The sequence below is a fragment of the Sphaeramia orbicularis genome, chromosome 4, assembly GCF_902148855.1.
Source record: "Sphaeramia orbicularis chromosome 4, fSphaOr1.1, whole genome shotgun sequence".
Classification (NCBI taxonomy): domain Eukaryota; kingdom Metazoa; phylum Chordata; class Actinopteri; order Kurtiformes; family Apogonidae; genus Sphaeramia; species Sphaeramia orbicularis.
This window is the reverse complement of record NC_043960.1, coordinates 45,360,648-45,383,359: the sequence shown is the minus strand read 5'-3', so window position 1 is coordinate 45,383,359 and position 22,712 is coordinate 45,360,648. Positions and strand designations below refer to the sequence as shown.

Genomic DNA, 22,712 nt, shown 5'->3' with positions numbered 1-22,712 from the left:
CCTTTATGAGCCACAAGTATTTGGGCAGTAATACAAATTTTGTCATTTTGCCTCTGCATCACCATTACTGTGGATCTGAAATGAAACAAAATGTCACTGAATTGTGGACTTTCAGCGTTGATTAAAGACATTTAACAAAAATATTACATTCACCATTTAGGAATGACAACCACTTTGGTGGATTCTTTGGTGGAGTCTCACTTCATGGTTTTATAAGTGAGACATCTTGAGCAAATGAATGAATAACATACTTAAGATTGTATTGCATTTTGAGACTGATTTCATGAAATCGCGTTGTATGTCACACCAGATCTTATGGCATTTGGCGTACTATACGTACGCATTTTCATCCTTTTGTATTTTTTTCACGTGCCATTTGATCAAGTGTCAATTTACACCAAGATCTCCGGTTCAGACATCCGTAACCCCTAACCCTAACCTTAACCCAAACCCTCAGTGCGTGGTATTTGATGTGGCATGAACATACACGTGGAAATCTTCTAATGCGCACAGATAACACACCAATTAAAAGTGTTGTGTATATTTACGCGATTTCATTTTATTACATTGTGCATTTTAGAAAATGGCCAAATTTTTCTGAAAATAGGTTTGTAGTTACTTTAAAACACTTTTCAGGTGTTCACTCAAGTGCTGTTTCTGTCTTCAGGAGTACAAATCTGATATCAAACTTATTTTTGTATGACTGACTCATTTCTTCTCTTTTTTTTTTAGACCATTTCATTTTAAATTGTTCACATTATTTTTCTTACATTGAAAAATAACAGTGCTTTTGAGCTACATTTCATAGTCTTCCACAGTTTATTTCAACAATCACATTACCAAAAAAGCATTTTTCCTTCACATAGAAATGAACCAATCATTGTGCACGTATTGCAGTGGTAATAACTGTATGAAATTCATCCCGTTATAGTCACACTTCCATAATATTGAGGCTTTTTGCTCTATTATACAGTGATCCAATTCTGCCAAGCTGCTTAAGCAGTCGGCCAACAGCCACAACAGCAGCTTGCTCCGTCCTTCTGCCGTCTCATGGAGGCCAGTGAGGGAATCTGCTTGCTGGAAACTGTCCACTCACATATTCCACACTGTCTCTCATTGTCTCTGGAGTGAGTCTCAGGGTCCAGCTGGAATGGAAGAGGACGAGCTGTTCATGCGGACGACGGCTTTGGGGTCCCACTCTGGCTGGTAAAAGCGGATGTCGTGGGTTTGAGCCCACTTTGCAAACACCCGCTTCTCAATAATGAAGCGGTGCCTCCCACGTCGGCTCCTCTCATGGGCCAGAAACAGAGAGCAGTCGTTTGTCCCAGAGGGCTCATAGTAATGATACGGCATGGAGCGACGCGATGAGGATCTACACAAGAACAGAGAGAAGCAAAACATGAAAAGGATAGAGAAGTCAAAGAGGGAGGAAGGAGCAATGGAGAAGCAGTACAGGGATAATTATGAGATGAGGGGGGGTGAAAGCCAGACACAGTAGGACAGAAATGGAGACAAGAACAAAGAGAAACAGATCAGAAGAATCAGCGCTTACAGATGTGTTCATTATTCTCTGTATTATTCCTCTAATACCTACGGTCACACCAAACACAGTGAAGGACTTTTCACTTCAGTCTGGTTTCTCTCTGAATATCACAGTGTGTCAGACAGTCGTGATGATTTTGTAGATTTAAATGAAAAGACTCAAACTATTTCTATTCCTCTGTTTCAAAGCTGATTTTCACTGTATGAAGGCACATGAAAGTGCACTTTGCTTTGCCACATACTATTTATAGGTTGTTTAGTAATTTAATCAAAAAGCTCAACATAAATATCTTCATTAATAAAAAGAACCACAGTCATCCACAGGTTTAGCTGTACGGCAAAAGGCTAGTAACCATAAGAACATTGTCATCACTGGTTGAAGACATCATTAAAGATGCACTAGACAAGACTTTTACACAGAAACACAGCCATGCTGTCAGCACAGAGTAAATCACAGCATCCAACAGCCAAAAGAGTATCTTACCCCTTCATGCACTATTTACCCTCCTCACTCAAACACAAGGTGACAAAGAGAAAATTTAAGTATCAAAGATAAAGCAGTTTGATGGTGTCTAAAATATAATTTAACAGATAAAAATGGAGGCTACAGAGAGCAAAAAATGTTACAGCGATTTTAGTGTCATACATACAGCCTCATAAAAAGTGGTGTTGGTCTCTTTCACTAATTTCCATCTCCAAGACAACTGTACTAGGAGAGAATTTTTATACATATTGCCAGTTTCAATTATATTACATATTATGGTCTACAGTAACACATAATTAAGCGTGTGGCCGCTATGAGTGTCACTTCTGTCTGTGTCCACCATATTGGCTTTGACTGACAGCTAGGTTGGTTAAGTCACACATCTGGAGCTCCTGTTTAATGAATAAAACTTGTTTCCAGAGAGGCAGTTCTGTAGATTTGTCATGAAGTTTACTGGTGTTTAACTCCAATACCAGGCTTGTTAGCATAACTCTCAGTATAGCTACATTAGCCAATGTGTCATTGTAGTCAAATTTGATTAGGTAGATAACCTGCTACTTAGGCCAAATAGATTTAATTAATGTGATTATACAGTCGGGTTCATATATATTTGGATACATTTTGTAATTTTACTTCTGGATACCACCATAATGGATTGAATAAAAAAAATATTGTATTAAGCAATGCTGAATTTACTGTTCACACACAACTCAATATGTATCACAGTGTGTAAATAATATTTAATTGTAATTGTAATTCTATATTTATATAAATATCCAATTTCTTATTTTTCTCTTTATATTCAATTTTTCACTTGTTTGTGGTTTCTGTACCTGTCCTTTCTCTGCACTTGCTTGTTGTATGTTGCTGCTGTTAACTTTGTAATTTCCCCACAGAGAGATAAATAAAGTCTAATCTTATCTTATATGTTAACATTTATAAAGTATTTGAAATTACTTAATTTTGTCTTATGTGAACAAAATGCTCACAAAAAACATTGTCACAATCCAGTTCTAGTTGTGGTCTGGTGGTGCTGGTGCTAGTCGCAAACCTGGATAAATGGAGAGAGTGCGTTAGGAAGGGCATAAAACTTTGGCCAAATTAACCATGCAAATTACAATGTTGAGATTTTCTTTGGGGAATGACAAGGATAGATGAGATTAGGAACGCGCACTTCTGAAGGACAGCTCAGGTTGGACATTTGGGGACAAAGTGAGAGAGGCCAGACTGTGATGGTTTGGACGTGCATAGTGAAGGAATAGTGAAAGCATTGGTAGAAGGTTGATGAAGATGGAGCTAACCAGACAGGAGGCAAAGAGGAAGACCAAAGAAAAGTTGAATGGAAGAGGTAGTTGCTGTGTGAAAAGATGCAAAGGACAGGGACAGATGGAAGCACACAATTTGATGTGGTGGCCCCTAAAAGGGAGCACCCGAAAGAAGCAGCACTCGTAGTAGTAGAAGTAATCTGACTAACATCATCATGTTATTGTTATTAGTGTTTTTATTGAGCTAGCATTAGCAAGGTGGTCAGGTTCACCCCTCCCCAGCTCCAACTTCCTCCTTACATATCAACACAATGACACCTATCTTGAAGCTCCAAATGGGAGTCAGTCCTCAAACCTGTGAAAACGCACAGAGGCGCTGTCCATAATTATCCAGCCTGTAATTATAATGACAGAACATATTTTGCATGCACCCTCTGACTGAGCAAAACTGGCCCCAAGTACAGTGTTGAAAATGCAGTTCATGTACATTACAAAAGAATCTCAGCCTACCTGCAGAAGTCAGGAGGCACCATGCCAAACACGTTGATCTGGTCACACACCTCCATAGCTATGACCATGCTGAACCAGCCTGTGCTCAGCCAGGAGTTGGAACCCCTTCTGGAAGACGAGAGAGCGTTACCATTTTTAGTAAATCCATACTCGAGCAGTGTAAATATATGAAGAGCAGCTGCATTTTCCAGGATATTGACAAACTTAGAACCCTAAAGCAGTTGCTCTGAGATTTTATCTGATGATTCATATTTTTTTTTAGGAGAGGTAAATACAATTTAAGGGTAAGAGTAGACTGAGAGACCAGCAACAAATAGACTCTGACAAATAGACAGACAGAGGCTCATATTTTAGAGAGAAGTAATACTTTAAGTTAATGACTATGGGTAGATGGAGACTAAGGTGACTAAGGTGTGGTCTTACCACTCACATGAATGTTTTATGAAAAATCTGATTCATGTAAAAAAAAAAAAAAAAAAAAAAAATCTTGTTGAGATGGTTGTTTTGCTGTGAGCTCTATTTTAGTTGACCATTTTTGCACAGATATGCGGTAAGTCATGTTCACTGTGCAGAATTTTCTATGTCTAGATTTCCAGAGTGCTCACGGATTTCTTGTATTTTAAAGTAGTTGAATATATTCATGCGATTCCACACATAATCCCACAAAGGACTTATTAAAGGAGGGATATTTTGCTTTTTTTAAATGGAATTATGCATTTTAAAACATTTCCCTGTGGTCTACATAAACTGTAAATTCTATGCTTGGGTCTGAATTCTTCATTAATTCAACTCCACAGGTCCATCTTCAACCCTGTTTTTGAGTAATAACATGAGAGAGGTCATTTTGAGCGCTGGCCCTTTAAATGCAAATGAGCCACTTCACGCCCCACCCCCTCCAGGTTGTTGACTGTGTGCTCTGTCGCATTCAGCCACTTGAGTTTGTTAATACAACCAAAAACTGAACATTTTAGGTAATCGGCTCAAAGTTTGGACATATTTTCAGTTTCTACTACAACTGCTGCTGCTGACAAACAATTATGTCATACTCGGAGAAATGTTCGTCAGAAGTCTTGACCTTATATGAGCAAATGTCATGACATAACTTGTTATAGATGTAACAAATTAAGAAGGAATTAAAAACAGGTTGTAGAAATCCACTCAATTTTTGCTGGAATGAATATAAAGATAGCTATGCAGCACCTGGAGGGTTCAACTTCAAACCTTTTGAACTATTAGGGTCTAAATACACAAATAAATGTACCAAAGACTAATAAAAGTGGGTTTAGCAAAATATGACCCTAAAACATTTACCGGTCAATCCCTGTTTCGTTTTTAAATAGTTCATCAAACTTCAGCATATTGATCGGAGTAACCGTGTAGACTTTGAGTTTGGGCAGTTGGTCCTTTAGTAGCCGCAGTTTGTTGTAAACATGGCCTTTTCCATCTCGTCGCATGCTGGAGTTCGGTCCCCAGAAGATGAACACCGTGTTCTGGCTTGAGATGACCATCTCCTGTCTCCTGAAAAGCACCCTGTACAGGCTGGAATGAGCTACAATGCGAAGGGTTGTGCGATTGCCGACATCCTGCTGATAGCCTACGACGGGGGCATTGTTTGTGCGGATGACGCACTCAGACTGGTCAATTTCTTCACCCCTCTTGCCTCCAATTAGTTGACCAGAGCTGGTCACAAGGGCACAAGTCCTGCAGTGCATCTTCAGAGGCTGCAGAGGCAAAAGGTCAGAGGTCATTGAATTTTTAATCAGAGCGTGCAGTCTCCTGGGTTGCCAGGCAACGATTCCCAGGGATCCAGCATTCATCATCAGTATGCTTCAAAAACCTACAAAATGCTCACATTTTATATCATTCTCAAAATATGAAGAACTAGAAAAGCACTTGGAGAGTGCAGACCTCCACCAAGGCAGATCACACCCCCCCCCCTCAATCACCACCAAAATTTAATCATTGGTTCCTTGTGCCAGTATCAACATTTCCTGAAAATTTCCTGAAAATCTGTCCATAACTTTTGAGTTATCTTGCTAACAGACAAACAAACAAAGAAACAAACAAACAGACAAACCCCGATGAAAACATTACCTTCGCCAAGTCATAACAAGAGGTGCCAGGCACAACAAACCCCAGCCCTCGCACGCATTGTAGCTTATTTTGGCATCCATCCAGCTGATGTCATCATGTCTATGCATGTGCATATGTCAGCATATCAATTGTCTCTATATATGTGCCAAGTTTTAAGTAAATTGAAACAAAATTGATGTTTATATAGACATTTGAAATTTCACCCATTAAAGGGGAGAAGAAAAAAGATTTTAAAAATTCATAAAAAATGTGATCTTTGACTTAATTTTCCCAAAACATAACCAGATCTATTCTGGGTCACGGGTAATCTATAAACCCAATTTGGTATGAATTCAACCAATAGTTTTACTGCTACAGACATGTGAAATTTCACCCATGATAAGTAAATGGGAAAAAAAAAGATTTTAAAAATTCCATTTTTTTTTTTTACTTTGACCTACTGCTCCGAAAATGTAACCAGATCTATTCTGGGTCACTGGCAATGTATAAACCTAATTTGGTATGAATTCAACCAACAGTTTTGCTGCTAGAGTGTTAACAAACAAAGAAACAAACTGAACCAAAAACAATACCCCTTACCTCCCCTTTGGGGGCGGGGTACTAAAAAACAGAACATTAAAAACCTGAGAAACCATAATTGTGTCCTAATGAGAAAGGAATATTGTTCATAATAATATGATGGAAGAAGTTATAGAAATGCATGAGTAAAGAACAAGGACCACAACTCCTAAGTGAAGTCAGTGCTCAAATGTAAAACCACCAACAGCCCTTAAATGCTGAATAGAAATTCACATTGACAAATTCTGATTATGTTTATTTTTTTATATATATTTTTTTTAATTTTATATTTATCTGATTATTATATCTGTATCCATTTCTGTTGGATGGTACATATGTATTATTAATGCTTTCAGTTAGGCCTGTAAAAATCACAATTCTGACGTTGATAAACTTTTACTAAGGCCACCTGTCTCCAGTAAAGCTGACAAAATTGACCTACAGCTGGACTGAACATTTACATTGTATAGCATTATACAGTATTTAACTGGTGGTAAAAGTGGCTGCTCAAGAGTTTTAGCACTAACAGACATATTACATCATGAAAAAGTCAAATCTATCTGTGTATATACTGCATGTGGTCTATGGTATTTCTTTGTGCTGCTTCATCAACATGTAGTGTTTTAAAAAGAGATGCTAATCGTAATTAGTGCATTAAGCTATCAGAAATGGCCCCTAGTTTTCCTACTGAAATGTCACAGCAAACTTTCCAGCTGTTACTTAAGTGGGATCAGGGGTTCCCATGTGTGGGAACCCTTGTAATATGTGTACGTATATAGGCATATTATTTAGCCATTGAGAGTCTGGTTTCCATGGGCTCTATATGCAAAGTGTCATGAGAACTTTTGTTATGATTTAGCGTTATATAAATAAAATTTGATTGATTGATTGCATGTATGCCATAATGCCACTGATTTAAGATCAATGATTACACACAGCAAGACGTCTGTAAATGTCAATTTTCAAATACGGTCAAAACATGTTCCAATTAACAGGCAAAACGGATTAATCTGTAACCTGTAAGCATCAAAGTCAGTCTATTTTGGTTTGACCTTAAAATCAGGCTGCCAAGAGAAAATAACACTGTCCCTGTTGTACAGTGTTCTGTACAACACACACACACACACACACACACACACAAAGGAAAAAGGTCAGACACAAGTTGCAAAGCAGATGATGCAGATGATATTCTCAAGCTTAAATGTTTTAGACTTAATCAGGTTAAGGTAGTTTTTGGATAGGACCCATACAAATTAAAGTTTGTATCTTAACCTTTAATATCTTGAGTATTCCGTCATCGACATCCACAAAGGACTCGCATGAAACAGCAACAGGATTATGGAGATAGACAAGATGGTTTATTTTGTCAAGTTTCCACATTTATGCAAATCTACTGCAGATTAGCATGGTTGACAGGAGGGCAGAGGTATTTTCATTTATAGGAAAATTATGCATACATGTAAGTCGGTATATTTATTCTGTCAAATCTGTTAACATGTTCATTTTTAGTAAAGGAGGAAGGCATATCACATCATGCTGCAGTTCAGTCCAATCAAAGGATCTATGTGCAAAAGATCTGTCAAGGCTTATTGTAGGGGTGTTGTGTTGGTTGATATTTACCAGATATTCATGTTTTGTGTCCATCTGGGTTTTCAGAGTTAAAAAAAGGCAAGCTAGGATTGAATGATCGGACAGCAACAACCTTGAGACTCTTCACATGAATTATTCTCAGCCTTAATAGAGAGCTACATTGGCATTCTGAACTGTGCTCTGAGCTTCACACTCCATCAGGTTCTGAGGTGGGAATCTGTGTGTGTGTGTGTGTGTGTGTGTGTGTGCGTGTAGGTGTGTGTGTGTCTGTGAGTGTGTGTTAGTGAGTGACTGTGTGTGCATACAGGTGATATTACCAGCGCCAAAGGCTGTGCTGCTCCCACTGCTATATTTATAATAGTCTCCCACTATCTCTGTGACCCCACACTGAATGATTGCCTAGTGTGTGAGTGTGTGTGTGGTTGTCTCTCCGTGTGGCATCTGGGGATGTCTTTAAATCTTTGTGTAGAGTTTGATGTGGCCACAGATTTGTAATACAATCACGTTTTCTCAGACAAGACTCTGCAACTGTCGAAAAAACATGGAGAATCAAACCTTGTTATAATTCTCTCTATACACACAAGCGCACATCCTCATAGTCTCTGTGCATCAAAGAACAAGTATTTTCACTCTCCAGCACATTGCCCAAAAAGAAACTATTTCCTGTAGATGTGTGTTCGCTATAGCAGATTGGCTGGAGCGAATTACGTGCTTCACTACACAAACACCTTCCCTGGGAAGAATCACAGTCTTTGTGTTGTTTCTTCTTTTATATACAACACACAGAGTGCATTTTCCCTTTGGCTCTGTCAAGACAATTACACCCCGACAACTTTTAATCATTTGAAAAGTTTGGGAATGTGTAAGACGACTGAAGGTTGCATGGCTGGTGGTGTCACTTCGAGTGTCTGTGAAATAATAAAAATGTCCTTGAAAGTGATCCTGATGTTCCCAGTATCATCTCCCAGAGCTTCTGACAGCTCGATGATGCTTGGAAATAGCCACTTATATGCTCACAGCTAAGAGGAGCTATCAGTATCAGGTGCAGAATATTTCAGAGGGGCAGGCTACAGTGGATGTAGTGACTGAATAAATCTACAAATGTTATACAGTTCCCTTTTGCACGTAATAAGCCTTGAATTAATAGTGCTTTAATTTCTAACCTAACTAGCACTTGAATACACCTGACTCCACATATAGTCTACATTGTATCATGCAGCTTGTCTCCCTTTATCAATGATTTACAACCTTGTAAGCCTCACACTTTCCTGAATTAAGAGAATCTAAGAAGATGGTTAGTTCAACCTTTATTGAACTTCATGTGATAGATTTAAAAGAGCCATAGCATTAGAACCAGCAGAAGACACAGTTAGCACCGGGGCTCCAGTTCAGCTCCAGTCAATTACAGCCCACACACCAACTCCAGACTCATCAGTGTGATCCTGTTTATATACTTCCCAGGGGAACCCGGGATAATAATTGCTTTCAGTGCAATCCCCATCAGTCAGTTTCTAATATTGCACCAGACCTTCCACTGTGCCTCCAATCCTCCAGCCTCTGCTTGAGCCCCATTCACTTTCAGAAAAGTAGGTAATAAACTCACAAGGAGAGAAAAAAGAAAAAATGAAAATGTTTTCGGGTCAGAGAGAAGTCACAAGCAAAGAAGAAAAAGATTATAGATTTAAAGGTCTAATATATAAGATTTATGAGGGTTTAATCATTCTGTTGTAATTGGTGTACAATTACATGCAAAAGAAAATCCTGTTTTAGTTACCTATGACCAATACAGACGTCTACAGAGGAAGCAGGATACTGTTCATGGAGTCTGTGGAGTTTGCTATGTTGTATTGCCGTGTTGCTACAGTAACTCTAGATGAAACTCTACTTCCTTCAGTTTTATAGCAGGTGGCATCCTTTGGTAAGATGCTGTACCATAACCCACTGTTTGAGTTAATATTCCCTTAACTAAAAGGTCCAAAATGGACGAAACAAACACTAGCTCGAGGGTCATTGTTTTAGGGACCACCAAAGTCCAACTTCACCACTAGATATCCCTGAACATTACACACTGAACCTTCAATATAATACTGTAGATTTTATATAATTGGTGGACAGACAAGCTGTTACCTGTTGGTTTATGATCTGCCATTTTGAAGTTAGTTGGTTATGATTTGCCATGCTGGCTTTGTGGAGCCAGATTTGACCAAAGTTTGAAAATTTGGAGAGGGTTGCAGTAGCTTGATGAGTCATGATTGAGTTAATGCTAAATGCTACCCTACACCTTTGTAAAGTAGCCAAATATATCAAGAATAGTGTAATATGTAACTTTAACTGTTTGACTGTCCGGTGAGTGGAACCTATGTTGACACAGTAAAAATCAAAGCCTTCTATTCAATGTAAGATCTTACTCATTGCAGATTTTATAGATGGACCACTGAAACACTTATTAGAGGGTCCAAATAAAAAAACCTGTGACCGGTGACTCTTGGGGAAAAAAAAAAAGATGGACTTAATATTTTTAGAGAATTTAAGTCCATTATTTGGAACTAACCCCAGTGGTTGCCAGTGGTGTTACATCTTAAAAATACTTCAACATAGGCTTTACTTTGGAGCTCAAGTCCTTGCCCCTTGTGTAAAACATCCATTCCCAAAGTGTGGGTCATGATCAAAAAGGTACATTGCACAATATTGTTTAGGTTGCCAAATAAATGTGCATTTTAACACACTTTCAGCAAAAAGCCTGCTTTTCAATGCACTGAACGCTCCTATTATGTTCACTGGCCTTATAATTCAGTCTAAATGTATTCATTTTGTGTAATTAAGTTTGTAAGTATGTTTTCAATAATGTGTAAAACTAAGTTGTAATTTGTGAAATGTACATTTAAAATCCATTCAAAAATGTGTGGTTTATCTATGAAAGGTAATATGGCAGTAAAAATGGTCAGGACATGTATTTATTCCAGCATTTGCCTCTGTCACATTTTATACATTATGAATTTGCCTGTGAATATTTGTCAGTTTTAACAGGGGAAAAGATGTTTGGGCAACATTGTTAACACAGAAAACAGGTGATACAGGGTAAAGATTTGGCTGATGTTGCTTAGAGATGCATTAATTATTTAGATGTTGATCTTTATCTTTATGGTAACTGTACACCTTCAGTCCACAGAATTAGGCTACTGACTCAGCTGAGTGCCAGAACTAGATGTAATACCTGTTCAACAGACAAAGAGTATGAGGATGTGAACTGGTTACTTTTTGTTGATGTTGGATGCCAACTGTTACACTTTAAACCTCCTGCTGATTTACAAAATCATTAAGCCACTCCAATGTCATGCAATCCTGCACCAGTTGTGTTCTCAGTTTGAGAGAATAACGGTGAAGTAATCATGGCACCTGGCTTCTTTTTTCTTCATTTACTAAAGCTCAGGCAGAGATAATGGGAACGGCAAAGGTTAGAGGAGGTGTGCATCTGTCTATTGATTAAAGCTATACCGTATGATGTGGCATTTTTACACTTTTCTTTTGTCATCTTAAAATGCTCCTAATAAGTGTGTGTCAAACTAAAATGTAACAGAAATCCACCAGGTTTTGAAACTCAAAAATGCTTAATTCTCATATATTGCTCATATTTCTGATAAAATTCTGACCAATCATTTTATTCGGTCCGAATGAAATAATTGGCCGAACCTGACTGAGCCTCCTGTCAATCGTTCATTACAGCTATCCAGCATCCAATCCATTACGGCCGTCCAGCATCCAATATGTGTACCTCTGAATCTGCACTCGCGCTGCTTCTCCTGTCACTGACCACAGTCCACTGTCTAAGGATGTGTTTGGATAGGACTGAAATGCACATGTGGAAGGGAAAAAACGGATTTATTAACAGAAACAACAACTAAGGGGAACAAACAGGAGTCCGATGAATGAAGGATGGAGATAAAAGTCCGGAAGTCTGATGTACTGGACTAAACAGACAGGTCTGCACAAAGCTCAGCTTTTATGACCGTGAGACTCATACAGGTACATGTACTTGGTGTCACACAGTGTAGGATTATGTAGGATGATAAATATATGGACTATGAAACCTCAAATGTCCACGGAAAATTTGTGGAGGCCGTGCGTTCACAGTGCGCGTGCCGATCGCCCGGGCACCTCATCAGCTGAAGACACTGACCCAGCACTGTACAGACCAGACCCTTAAATACTGGGTCTACTGATGAAACAGGAGCTGCGGCAGGTGGATAATGTATCTGATTACTGAGGGAGGGGTCCACGAACACGCTGAAGTGGACCGGACCTCTGCCTCCACCTCCACTTCCACCACACGCATCAGGTAAGAGGAGGAGAGCGTCAGAGCGCAACGACACTGAGGGATTTACATGCAGTTCTATCAGGCTGCCCTCCACATCAAAATTCGACACAGAAGGGGTACCCCCTGCGTCAAATAGTGCCGCTAAAGGGCTCCGACCATGCGTCGATTTCTGACGACTTGGGATGAGCGGGCGGGGCTCTGGAGGGAAGCGGGTCATTCATGTTCAAACTTTTACTAAGTGCTGTGAGAAATGCCACATCAGTAGGTATAGCTTTCACAGATGCAAAAGAGTGCTATTTCTTTAGGACCAAAAATAAATCCCATTTAGGTACAGTACATTCATCATCTTTAACTGATAACGGTACATGCCCAACCTGATAATGGCAATATGTTTCCTGAGAATGTGGCTGATTTTCTTTATAGAAACTGCAGGTTAGTTTGAGTTGCTCCTATGCAGTTACATACTTCAGACTAATATACATTACAGTACCACACAAAGGCTGTCACAGCAAGAAAGGGTGTTGGTTATAAAACCAATCACAAATTCCCAGCAGCACAAAATGCTTCTTGAAAGAATCACCAATGTCTCCCAGGCTTTGTGATTATAAAAATCACAACTAATGTGGACGAATTCTGCTGACAGTTCTTCTAAGGTCAATGTCTCATTAACCCATGAAGACCCAGTGCTGCTTCTATGTCACTTACCAAATGATTTTTCTCTTCATTTAACTTCATTCTTCCTTAAGTGATTCAACACCATTTATCAATGCTGTACAAGTTACATACAGACACTTGTCATAAATGGCACATGTGCAGTAGAACCCCCCCCCCCCACACACACACACACACACACACACACACACACACACACACGTGGATGGATAGCTAAGTAAGTAATGTTACAGTCTATGATGTTTGAATCCCAGCAAGAACTCTTGCATTTTTTCAACATTTGACATGTTCAAACAGGGGCCCAGGATGCTGGTAGATGGATTTGCAATCGATAAAGAATTCTAACTAGTCTTAGAAATGTTAGCTTATCTTGTCACTGATGGTCACAGGGATCATGCTAACTAGCTTCTGTAAAGCAAGGTTAGGGTTTGTAAAATGAGCATACATCCATGTGGACAATAGGGGCTACAGACGGAAATTAGCCCTGCTGCTACAATCTGGCATATTTACAGCTGCATTTATTGTAGATGTTCATTAATATGCACTGTCCCTAATAAATAAATAAATAAATAAATAAAATGTACTGTCTTCTGCCATCTTCACTCACTGGCTGAACACCAACAGGAAATAGAACTTTCCTGATGTATTTTTGATTCCTTAAGGTCTCACAATCTTGCTGGGTTTTTTAGAGTTGTGTTTTTTCATTTGAGCAATTAAATTATGGGCGAAAAATGTGTTGCAACGCAAGCGTTATAGAACATGTACCGAGTACAATATTTCTGAAAATTGATTAGTAATGCCTTACACTACTGTGTTATAGAAAAAAGTAATCAGTTACTGTAATGCATTACTTTGTAACACATTTCTCCCAACACTGACATTTATTACAATATTATGCTCTGTATTTTGCTTTTTTTTTTTTTTTAAATTTGGTATTTTCCTATATTTAATTCGCTGATAATGTGGATGTTCATAAAAGCTCAGATTAAAGCTGAGGGTCATTATATCAAAAACAGAGAAAACTGAAGAAAAAGTGATTTTCTCAGCAAAGATTTCAACAACTGAATGTAAAAACAAGTGTCCTCAATCACTGTCATTTATCAAACTCCGAACAGAAGGAAACATGAGGTGTCATTTGCAAAACTTGATCTTATTATTTTGTATAGTTTGTCACTGTTATTCCATCTGCAAAATACCAGATGAAATGATAGGCAAGGCAAGGCAGGCTTCTTCATGTCTGGTTCTGACTCTGGGAACTGACAACAGACCAGATCCAGATGACCTGAGTGGTCTGGTAGGTTCATACTGGGTCAGGAGGTCACTGATGTATTTTGGTCCTAAACCATTCAGAGCTTTATAGACCAGCAACAGAACTTTAAAGGCTATCCTCTGATGGACAGGCAGCCAGTGTAAGGACCTCAGAGTTGGACTAATATGGTCCCCTTTTTTGGTCTTAGTGAGGACTCTAGCAGCAGAAGTTCTGAATGAGCTGCAGTTGTCTAATTGATGTTTTAGGTAGACCTGTAAAGACACTGCTATAATAATCAAGCCAACTGAAGATGAAGGCATGGACTAGTTTTTCCAGGCCCTGCTGGGACATCAGATCTTTTATTCTTGAGATGTTCTTAAGGTGATAGGCTGATTTTGTGACTGTCCTAATGTGTTTTTCAAAACTTAGGTCTGAGTCCATCACTACACCCAGATTCCTGGCCTGGTTGATGGTTTGTAGGTGTATGGACTGAAGCTCTGTGGTGACCTGCAGTCATTTCTCTTGACTCCAAAGACAATTACCTCAGTTTTATTTTTGTTCAGCAGAAGAAAGTTGTGGCACATCCGGTCATTAATCTCCTCAATGCATTTACCGAGAGCCCGTACAGGGCTTTGGTCTCCAGGTGACATTGTGATATAGATCTGTGTGTCATCTGCATAGCTATGGTAACTAATATCGTTGTTCTTGATAACCTGCGCCAGTGGGAGCATGTAGATGTTAAACTGAAGAGGCCCCAGGATGGAGCCTTGGGGAACCCCACATGTAATTCTTGTTCGCTCAGATGTAAAGTTACATAATGAGACAGAGTACTTCCTGTTCTCTAAGTATGTCTTGAACCAGTTTAGTACGGGGCCAGACGGACCCAACCAGTTCTCCAGTCGTTTCAGTAATATAATGTGGTTGACTGTATCAAACGCAGCACTAAGATCCAGTAAAACTAACACTGACATGTTTCCATTGTCTGGATTCAAACAGATGTCATTCATCACTTTGGTCAGAGCAGTTACAGTGCTGTGGTGCTGTCTAAAACCTGACTGGAAGACATCATAGCAGTTGTGTTGAGTTAAAAAGTCCTTTAGCTGATGAAAAACAGTTCAATTATCTTACTTAAAAATGGAAGATTGGAGATCGCACTGTAGTGGTTCATTTGTGTCTTGTCTAGATTGTCTGTTTTTAGCAGAGGTTTAATTACAGCGGTTTTCAATGGCTCTGGGAAAACACCTGACATTAAAGACGAGTTCACAATCTGTAACAGATCTGACTCCAAAATGTTTTAGACCTTTTTAAGAAAACCCGTGAGCAGGATGTCCAAACAGCAGGAGGAGGAGTTCAGTTGATGAAAGATGTCCTCCAGAACTTTGCTATTATTGGGATAAAACTGTGTTATAAGATACACCACTTTTAAGTTCTCATGTCTTTTTCATATACACTGTTGCCCATAAGTTGTAATAATTTTGTTGTCAGACACATTCCTCGGTTGATTCCTATTTATATATATCAGCAATCACCTTTGACCAGGTGTAATGATCACATACTGAGTCCTAGTTACAATTGATCAATCAAGAATAAATCACATTGTCACAATTATTTCATGAGAAGAGGTCAAAATATTATATTCCAACTTCATGGGCAACAGTGTAGTATCATATTGTAGTATAGTAAGACCTCAAAAAGCAGCAAATTACATAAAACTGTTTATGACTAGCAATGCTATTAAACCATAGATGGTATTTGGGAAGCAAAGAGAACAACAGTGTCACTCTTTCAAAAGCAGTTCTTCTGGTTCTTCGCCATGTGGGTGCTGTGGGCGACTTTATCACATATTTGTCTAACAAATCATGTGATTATTTTTGAAACTTTCTAAAGTTCAAATGTAAAGCTGTCAGGAGAAAAATATATTTCATTCAATAAACACAAGCTCTGACAGTACGATATGACAGGTGAGTGTGGTGTCAATTAAAGGCCAACACTGCGGATGTCAAATGTCACTTTCCAGTGATGGTATCAGCTCAAGTCATCCTGACAAGATGCAGCTTTTTGGGAGTTTCCACTGTGTGAGAGCAGGGACCAGCCAGACAGTCAGGTAGACTTCCATTATCAGTTCGCCAAGTTTCCGAATGAATTAATGCAATACTAAAAGTGACTTAAAATAATTTCGATCACAGATTGTTTGAGCCCAAATCATTACTATGTCAACATGAGTGTTTTTCATTATGTTGCAATAAGGTACATCAATGCCTAGCTAGTGGGAAAATCTATGAAAACTAAGCTCCTCTTCAAGTTGGCTCTATCTTAATAATCAATATCAGACTTGAAATCTTGATAACTGTATTCTCACCTGAAAAAAAATCTCAATATAACTTATGCCATGTTTCCTCTAGGTGGTACTGGCTCGACTCGAATTGACTTGAGTACCAGATACTATTCCTGGAGGCCATTTCCATTACAGGATACTAACAACTTTAGAGTGCCTGGTTGTTATAGCAACACTGTGCATAACTTATGTGATGTCTGCTCAGAGATTTGCTGATAAATTTTCTCGTTCCATGTTGCCCCATCAAACTCACACTGAGTCTTGTCATCAGCCACCAAGAACAGAAATGTCTGAACCTCCTCGACCAACCAATCTATTTTTTTTTTTTCTAATGGTTGCACATTGATGACACAATGATGCAGAGACAACTCTGACCAGTCAGTGGTCTGCAGTGTTTACATGTCACATTTTACTATCTCTTCACCCATTTTGAAACCTTGGCCAAGCAAGTATGAAAAAAACTGGACCGGGTACCAGATTCCAGATTCTTTTATGTAATGGAAATGCAAAAAGGTTGAGTCGAATCGAGTCGAGCTGGTACCACGTAGTGGAATCACAGCATTATATAACAACATACGGTAACTCTGTCAAGTTGCAATTGCACTGAGGATGACATCATAGTATGTTTACACTGCATCACAATAACAACCAGCTGCGATGAGGGAGTACTTTACCTGCGCACTGGTGTCAAAACTTAGCCAAGTCAAGTTAAGATGAGTTGAGCTCATACCGACAGAGGAAAAGCTCCATGAAAACTTATTTGAGGAGTCATTTAAAGATACACCATAAACAGACATACCAGAAGGTCCAAATAAAAACAAATGAGACCAGAATGACTCCTGGAAAAAAAACTGACTTAACTCTTTAAAACCTGTCACGTTATCGCTGACACACCCTGCGCACATGCATTTTGGATGGCTGTAACTCTTTCACTGTTTGTGCAATTAGAAAAATTCCAACGTTTCTGAATCCTGAGACATTGCGCTTTGTAGTCTTTATTGGGTCATTCCGATAATTTCACTCACACTTGTACTAGAAGCTGGAGAAGAGGCCTTTTTAGCAGTATTATAACATGCAGTAAATTGTAAATGACTGCCACATTTTGAAAGTTCCAAGTGCTCTGGAAAAATGGCCAAAAAGACTCAGTCACAACATATTTTCTAACCTTTTATAGTCACAAAAAGAAAAAAGTCCACACAGACCATCTTAGGCTTAGGGTTTAAAGGGTTAACAGTTTTAGAAAGAACTTCAAAGTAATAGAAGTTCTAACTTTATAACACAATAATTACTTGACCACAACTACATTGTATTTGTGGCACAATTTGGTTTTCAAAAGGAAAATATGATAAAGTTATTTAGAAATGTATTTTAACTTCTGTATTTACTACGTTACACTTGGCACAATAAATATCTTACTGATACTGAAGTAAACCCTTGGTAATTAAATATTTATGTATATTCCTTGCACTAAAACAGGCCAGAATAATAATTTTAAAAAAGAGAAGTATTGTGATTTACCATAAAATCAATCATAAACAATACTGTGATACATATTTTTGGCAATTCTGCCCAGCACTATAATACAAATATTTTTAACATCTTTTGGTAAGACATCGATGGGCAAAGTAATCACAGTCCACCACACGCCTCAGTGAAACTACAGCCTGGGTAAATAAAATATGCACTTAACTTACTGTAAGCCATAAACTGGGATCCAGCAGCCATATTAGATAGCACTCCACACATTTTCTAATATTCTGAGCTCTGATGAGTACATAAAAATTTAACCATGTGTCTGTCACTGCTGCATTTACATGGGATTGTGAATTCTGTGTGTATGCGTGTGTGTGTCTGCACACTTGTGCCAAAGCCGAGATTCGCAGAGGACCTCAGATGACCCCAAAGTAAACTGTGCAGACAGATCCACCCACTCCCCAGATCTTACAGTAGGTCTGCTCTGGTTAGTCATTTCCACAGCTCTTTGGAAAAAGTACAGCAGCAGAGCCAGGAGCCCCCATGGGATTAGAGGAGGGGGGTAGAGTGACACTAAGCAGTATAAAAATGTCACAGTGTAGATTCATCATCAATCCTTTGTCAGCTGTCAAGCCAGAAGGTGGATGGTCAGGGAGACTGCGAATAATAAAGTGCCTTCATTGCAAAAAAGAAAAAAAAAACCCAACACCTCTGACACTAATGTGAAGCAGCTGCCTCTAATGTCTGGACATGCATGTGACATCGTTTGGCTGTAAAAGGCTCTCATAATGTCATTTCAGAAGAACACTCCACTTTAGATCTTGGTTTACACCAGAGACTTCAGTGAGCCTCATTCAGTTCAAAGCTCTCTCCAAACCCACGTCACTCTCAAGCCGTCAGCGATCATTAGTCACTTATAACCCTCACTGTGTTTCTTACACAAGCCCCTTCACAGTTTCACAATGCTGCCTGAGCAACAAAATGTCCTTTTCACTCTGCTGTGCTCCAGCACAAATCTTTGTTACTGAAGGCAGACACCCCACTGCCTGACTGATCTGTCTATCAGAATGATCTGTCTGTAACACTGCACTGGGTCTGCAGGATCGGCCTCTGCATTCCAGTAACATTGACTTAAACAGCAATTACAGCTCTGATAAGTTAAGCAGCCATTCTGTGATAAAAATGTCCTGTTTTAAGTGCTTTTGTTGCTCAATATTTTATGATGGACACATAAATTATAAATTAAGAAATGGAGAAAACTACTGAGAGGATTTAGTCATACAGCAGGTTCAGCTTTTGTGATTATTTTGTTATTATTACAGTTGCCTATTTGCATTTTATTCAGAGAGTTATGGTAGGAATGATTCCTACATTCCATCTGACACATTTAGAGTTTATCTGTAACATTACTACAAACTAGACATCAGAGTCAGCCATGTGAGCAGCTGAGGGCATAATTCAGTACACGAATCAAACACATACCAGAGATTTTTTTCCAAGTCTCCCCTCCACTGAGGCAATGCCTGAAGCTTCAAAAGCCATTTCAAGTATGTGCCTGAACTCTACATTTACATGCTAGACTCTCTGCTTTACCTGGATGGCGGGAGAATACAAATCAGGTGCAGACTGTGTTAAACATGTATGCAAAAAAGTGTCACAAATAATATACTACTGAGGGGGTTGGTGCTTGACAGATACACATAACTGATGCCAGATAAGTCCAAATACACTGTGTGACTTCATTTGCTGTTGAATATTTCCTACTGTTTTTTTTTCCTCCAGTTTAGTAATACTGCTATCCTTTTCAGTTGTGTCTTTGCTGATACTGTGTGGCTCCTCTAAAATACACAAAATCACCAGCCACTTCTTTTTATCTGCCTTGACATTTACAAAATGTATTCTATTTCCTCTTTACTGTACTGTACTGCACATTTGCAAAATGTACTCTATTTCCTCCTTAATGTAGACTGAACCCAGGTCTGTTTAGCGCTGGTGTTTGAGGTTGTAGGAGAATGTTTTATTGTTTTCTCTCACCTTCGGTTCTCTTCATCTGTCTTACTTATTCTCTTCACATTGAACGGATTTAACTCTCACTTTCAAACCAGGCTGAGTAGAAAAGTCATTTTCGTCTGTGATGCAAGCAGACAGACAGGCAGACAGACAGACAGACAGATTCACTTTGTATTTACCTTTTGATCCAGGAGACCTGTGTAGCCCACAAGGGGTGCGTGGATCTTTTGCTTTTTCACAGTTGGAACAGGACCAACAGAATGCTGGGCAGACGACGATGAGGATGATGGAGATGGCATATATGATCTGTAACCAAAGCTGCCTCTGTACACCAACAAAGTGGTAACCACGGCAACAGCGGTGATGCTTGCAACCCATTGGTACTGCAGAGTTTAAGGGGGAAAAAAATGGAAAACGTTAAAAGTTAAAACCATAAATGCTACATATATGCTCTCTCTATAGGCTATGTAAAATACTCCACAACCATATGGGTCAGCACTAGTGCAATATTTTTAGTCAAAACATTTCTGCTAATTAAATGTCAGCATTCAAAACAGAGGGAGAAAAAAACAGTAATACCAGCTGCGCTTCTTCATGCTAGACTGAAAATGAAATGTCAGCTGTGCCATTCAACATGCTGTCAACAGGACAGCAGCGCATGTTTAAGACAGCGGCACAAAATAGCATTAAGGCAGCTGAATTCCATTTTGCATCGATGATTGCATTCAACTTCAGACTCTCTTATTTTCAATTGTTACAGCTCGTACATAAGGTATCCCAAAGTCAAATTAGGACAGAAGAGATGTGCCAGCGCAGCCTATCCACTCACTTCTGAGCGACAAACCCCCTAAAAGCGCACGCACAAAAGAGCATCCCAGACATGTTTCCAGCCGGTCTCATCCATAATTACCGCTCTTATCTTCATCTTCATTTCCCCTCGTCTCCCAGAGCGGACCGAGCCGTCATCCTACCGGGGCCACAGCTCCCTCTCTCATGTCCGCATGCACCGTTTGAGCGGCGGCGGCATCACCGGGATGAGCGCGCACAGCTCTGGAACAGCCGCCGCTCCACTACTCCTCTCCCATGCTCTCCTCCACAGGGACGCCCCTAACGCAACACTGCGGTCCTCATGGTCCTAAACCACTCAATATCCCAGGTAACCTCCGCATCACGGTCCAAACGACGGTTCAGGAGTTTGGGATTTGTATTTTTTTAATAGTGGTCAACATGTGTCCTTCAGCATGTTGGTGAAATTCCACAAGCATTTACGACGCACACAGCTTGTCTTAAAAATACCCTCTTCACAGTATTAAGTAGTCATGAGAACTGAGTTATCTGTATAATGTTTGTAAGTCTGGAAGTAATTTAGGGCGTCGGACAAATTGATTTTACATCATAAGGCGAATTTAAAAAAATAATAATAACAATAATGTTTATGATCGGGTTTGTACGGGACTGTATAAGAAACAACCTTTTGATTTGACGTGGCTAAGGTGGACAAAACCAACATTTTCTTTGTTTAGATGATCCTGCCAAGTTAAGCCATGTGAGAAAACAATGAGAAGCCTCAGCCTGGATTCAATGTCGTTGTTTTTGTAGTAATTGTATGAATTGTAATGTAACTGACATATCCAAAAATAAATAAATGAATGAGTGAATAAATAAATAAATAAGCTACATTTTATTTCGTATAGAAACTAATTTTGAGTGACATTCAACTTAAATGAGATATGTTTTTAAAGCAGAAAACCAACAACCAGAAAACCAAGACTTACAAAGCTATTAATTCTCCCACTGTCACAGCACAGACATATTTAGAACTTTTGTCATTACCTTTAGACGCTGTGAGACCATGTCAGCAACAAAAGTCCATAAGCTGAAAGAAGTCAGAACCTTTAGCTTCCCCTTGTGTGTCTATCTTTAATTACAATTTCCTATCACTAAACCTGTAAAGCAGCTAAGACATGCTGAGCAACAATCTCTTTACCTTCCATTTGGCAACCGGTTGTGCAGCTGTAATTTGAAGGGTGTAAACTTAAAATGCAGACTTGGAAAAAAAAAAAAAAAAAAAAGGACTCAATGAGGTTGTTTTTTTTCCTGTATCTTTGTAATGAAAGGTTTTTGTAAGAGCCAAAGTCTGATGCCTAACAAGAATTAATGTTTAAAAGTTTATTTGTGTGAAGTTGCAAATTTCTGATTTTCTCTGTTGCTATTTAATGCACCTTCACTGTGTACGAGGGCCGTTCAATAAGTTCATGGCCTCACCCAGAAATACTGATTGTTATAATACAGGATGTTACATTCTTTCATGATGGGATAGTGATGCTTGAACATCGATGGACCAAGTGCATTGCTGTAAATGGAGATTATGTTGAAAAATAAAATATAAATTATCAGTCTGTGTTCTGTTCTGGGTGAGGCCATGAACTTATTGAACGGCCCTCGTATGTGTGTTGCATGACCTCTCAGTAGTAAAGAAAAAGAGAGTTTATGAGTATATGGTTTTTTCTACCGTCTGACATGATGTACATTGTTCTCGGCTTCCGTAGTAAGTTAACCTTTTTTTTTTTTTTGTAAATTTTGGAACGGATTATAGTCTTGTCATTTGACTCATA

General features: G+C 39.0%; 1 protein-coding gene across 2 annotated transcripts; it reads right to left on the bottom strand.

Moving 5' to 3' along the window:
- Window positions 1–731: 731 nt before the first annotated feature.
- LOC115418401 (alpha-N-acetylgalactosaminide alpha-2,6-sialyltransferase 5-like) lies at window positions 732–22,088 on the bottom strand. Of its 2 annotated transcripts, none has more exons than XM_030132869.1 (5): window positions 21,931–22,088; window positions 20,277–20,480; window positions 5,113–5,522; window positions 3,802–3,909; window positions 732–1,372 (listed from the first exon to the last, which is right to left on the bottom strand). In XM_030132869.1, exons 1-5 carry the CDS (start codon window positions 21,949–21,951, stop codon window positions 1,135–1,137), a joined length of 981 nt encoding a protein of 326 aa, XP_029988729.1. In that variant the 5' UTR covers window positions 21,952–22,088; the 3' UTR covers window positions 732–1,134. The 2 variants fall into 2 exon arrangements, with proteins under 2 accessions (XP_029988729.1, XP_029988728.1); XM_030132868.1 differs by lacking the exon at window positions 21,931–22,088 and adding an exon at window positions 21,008–21,143.
- Between the last annotated feature and the right edge of the window lie 624 nt (window positions 22,089–22,712).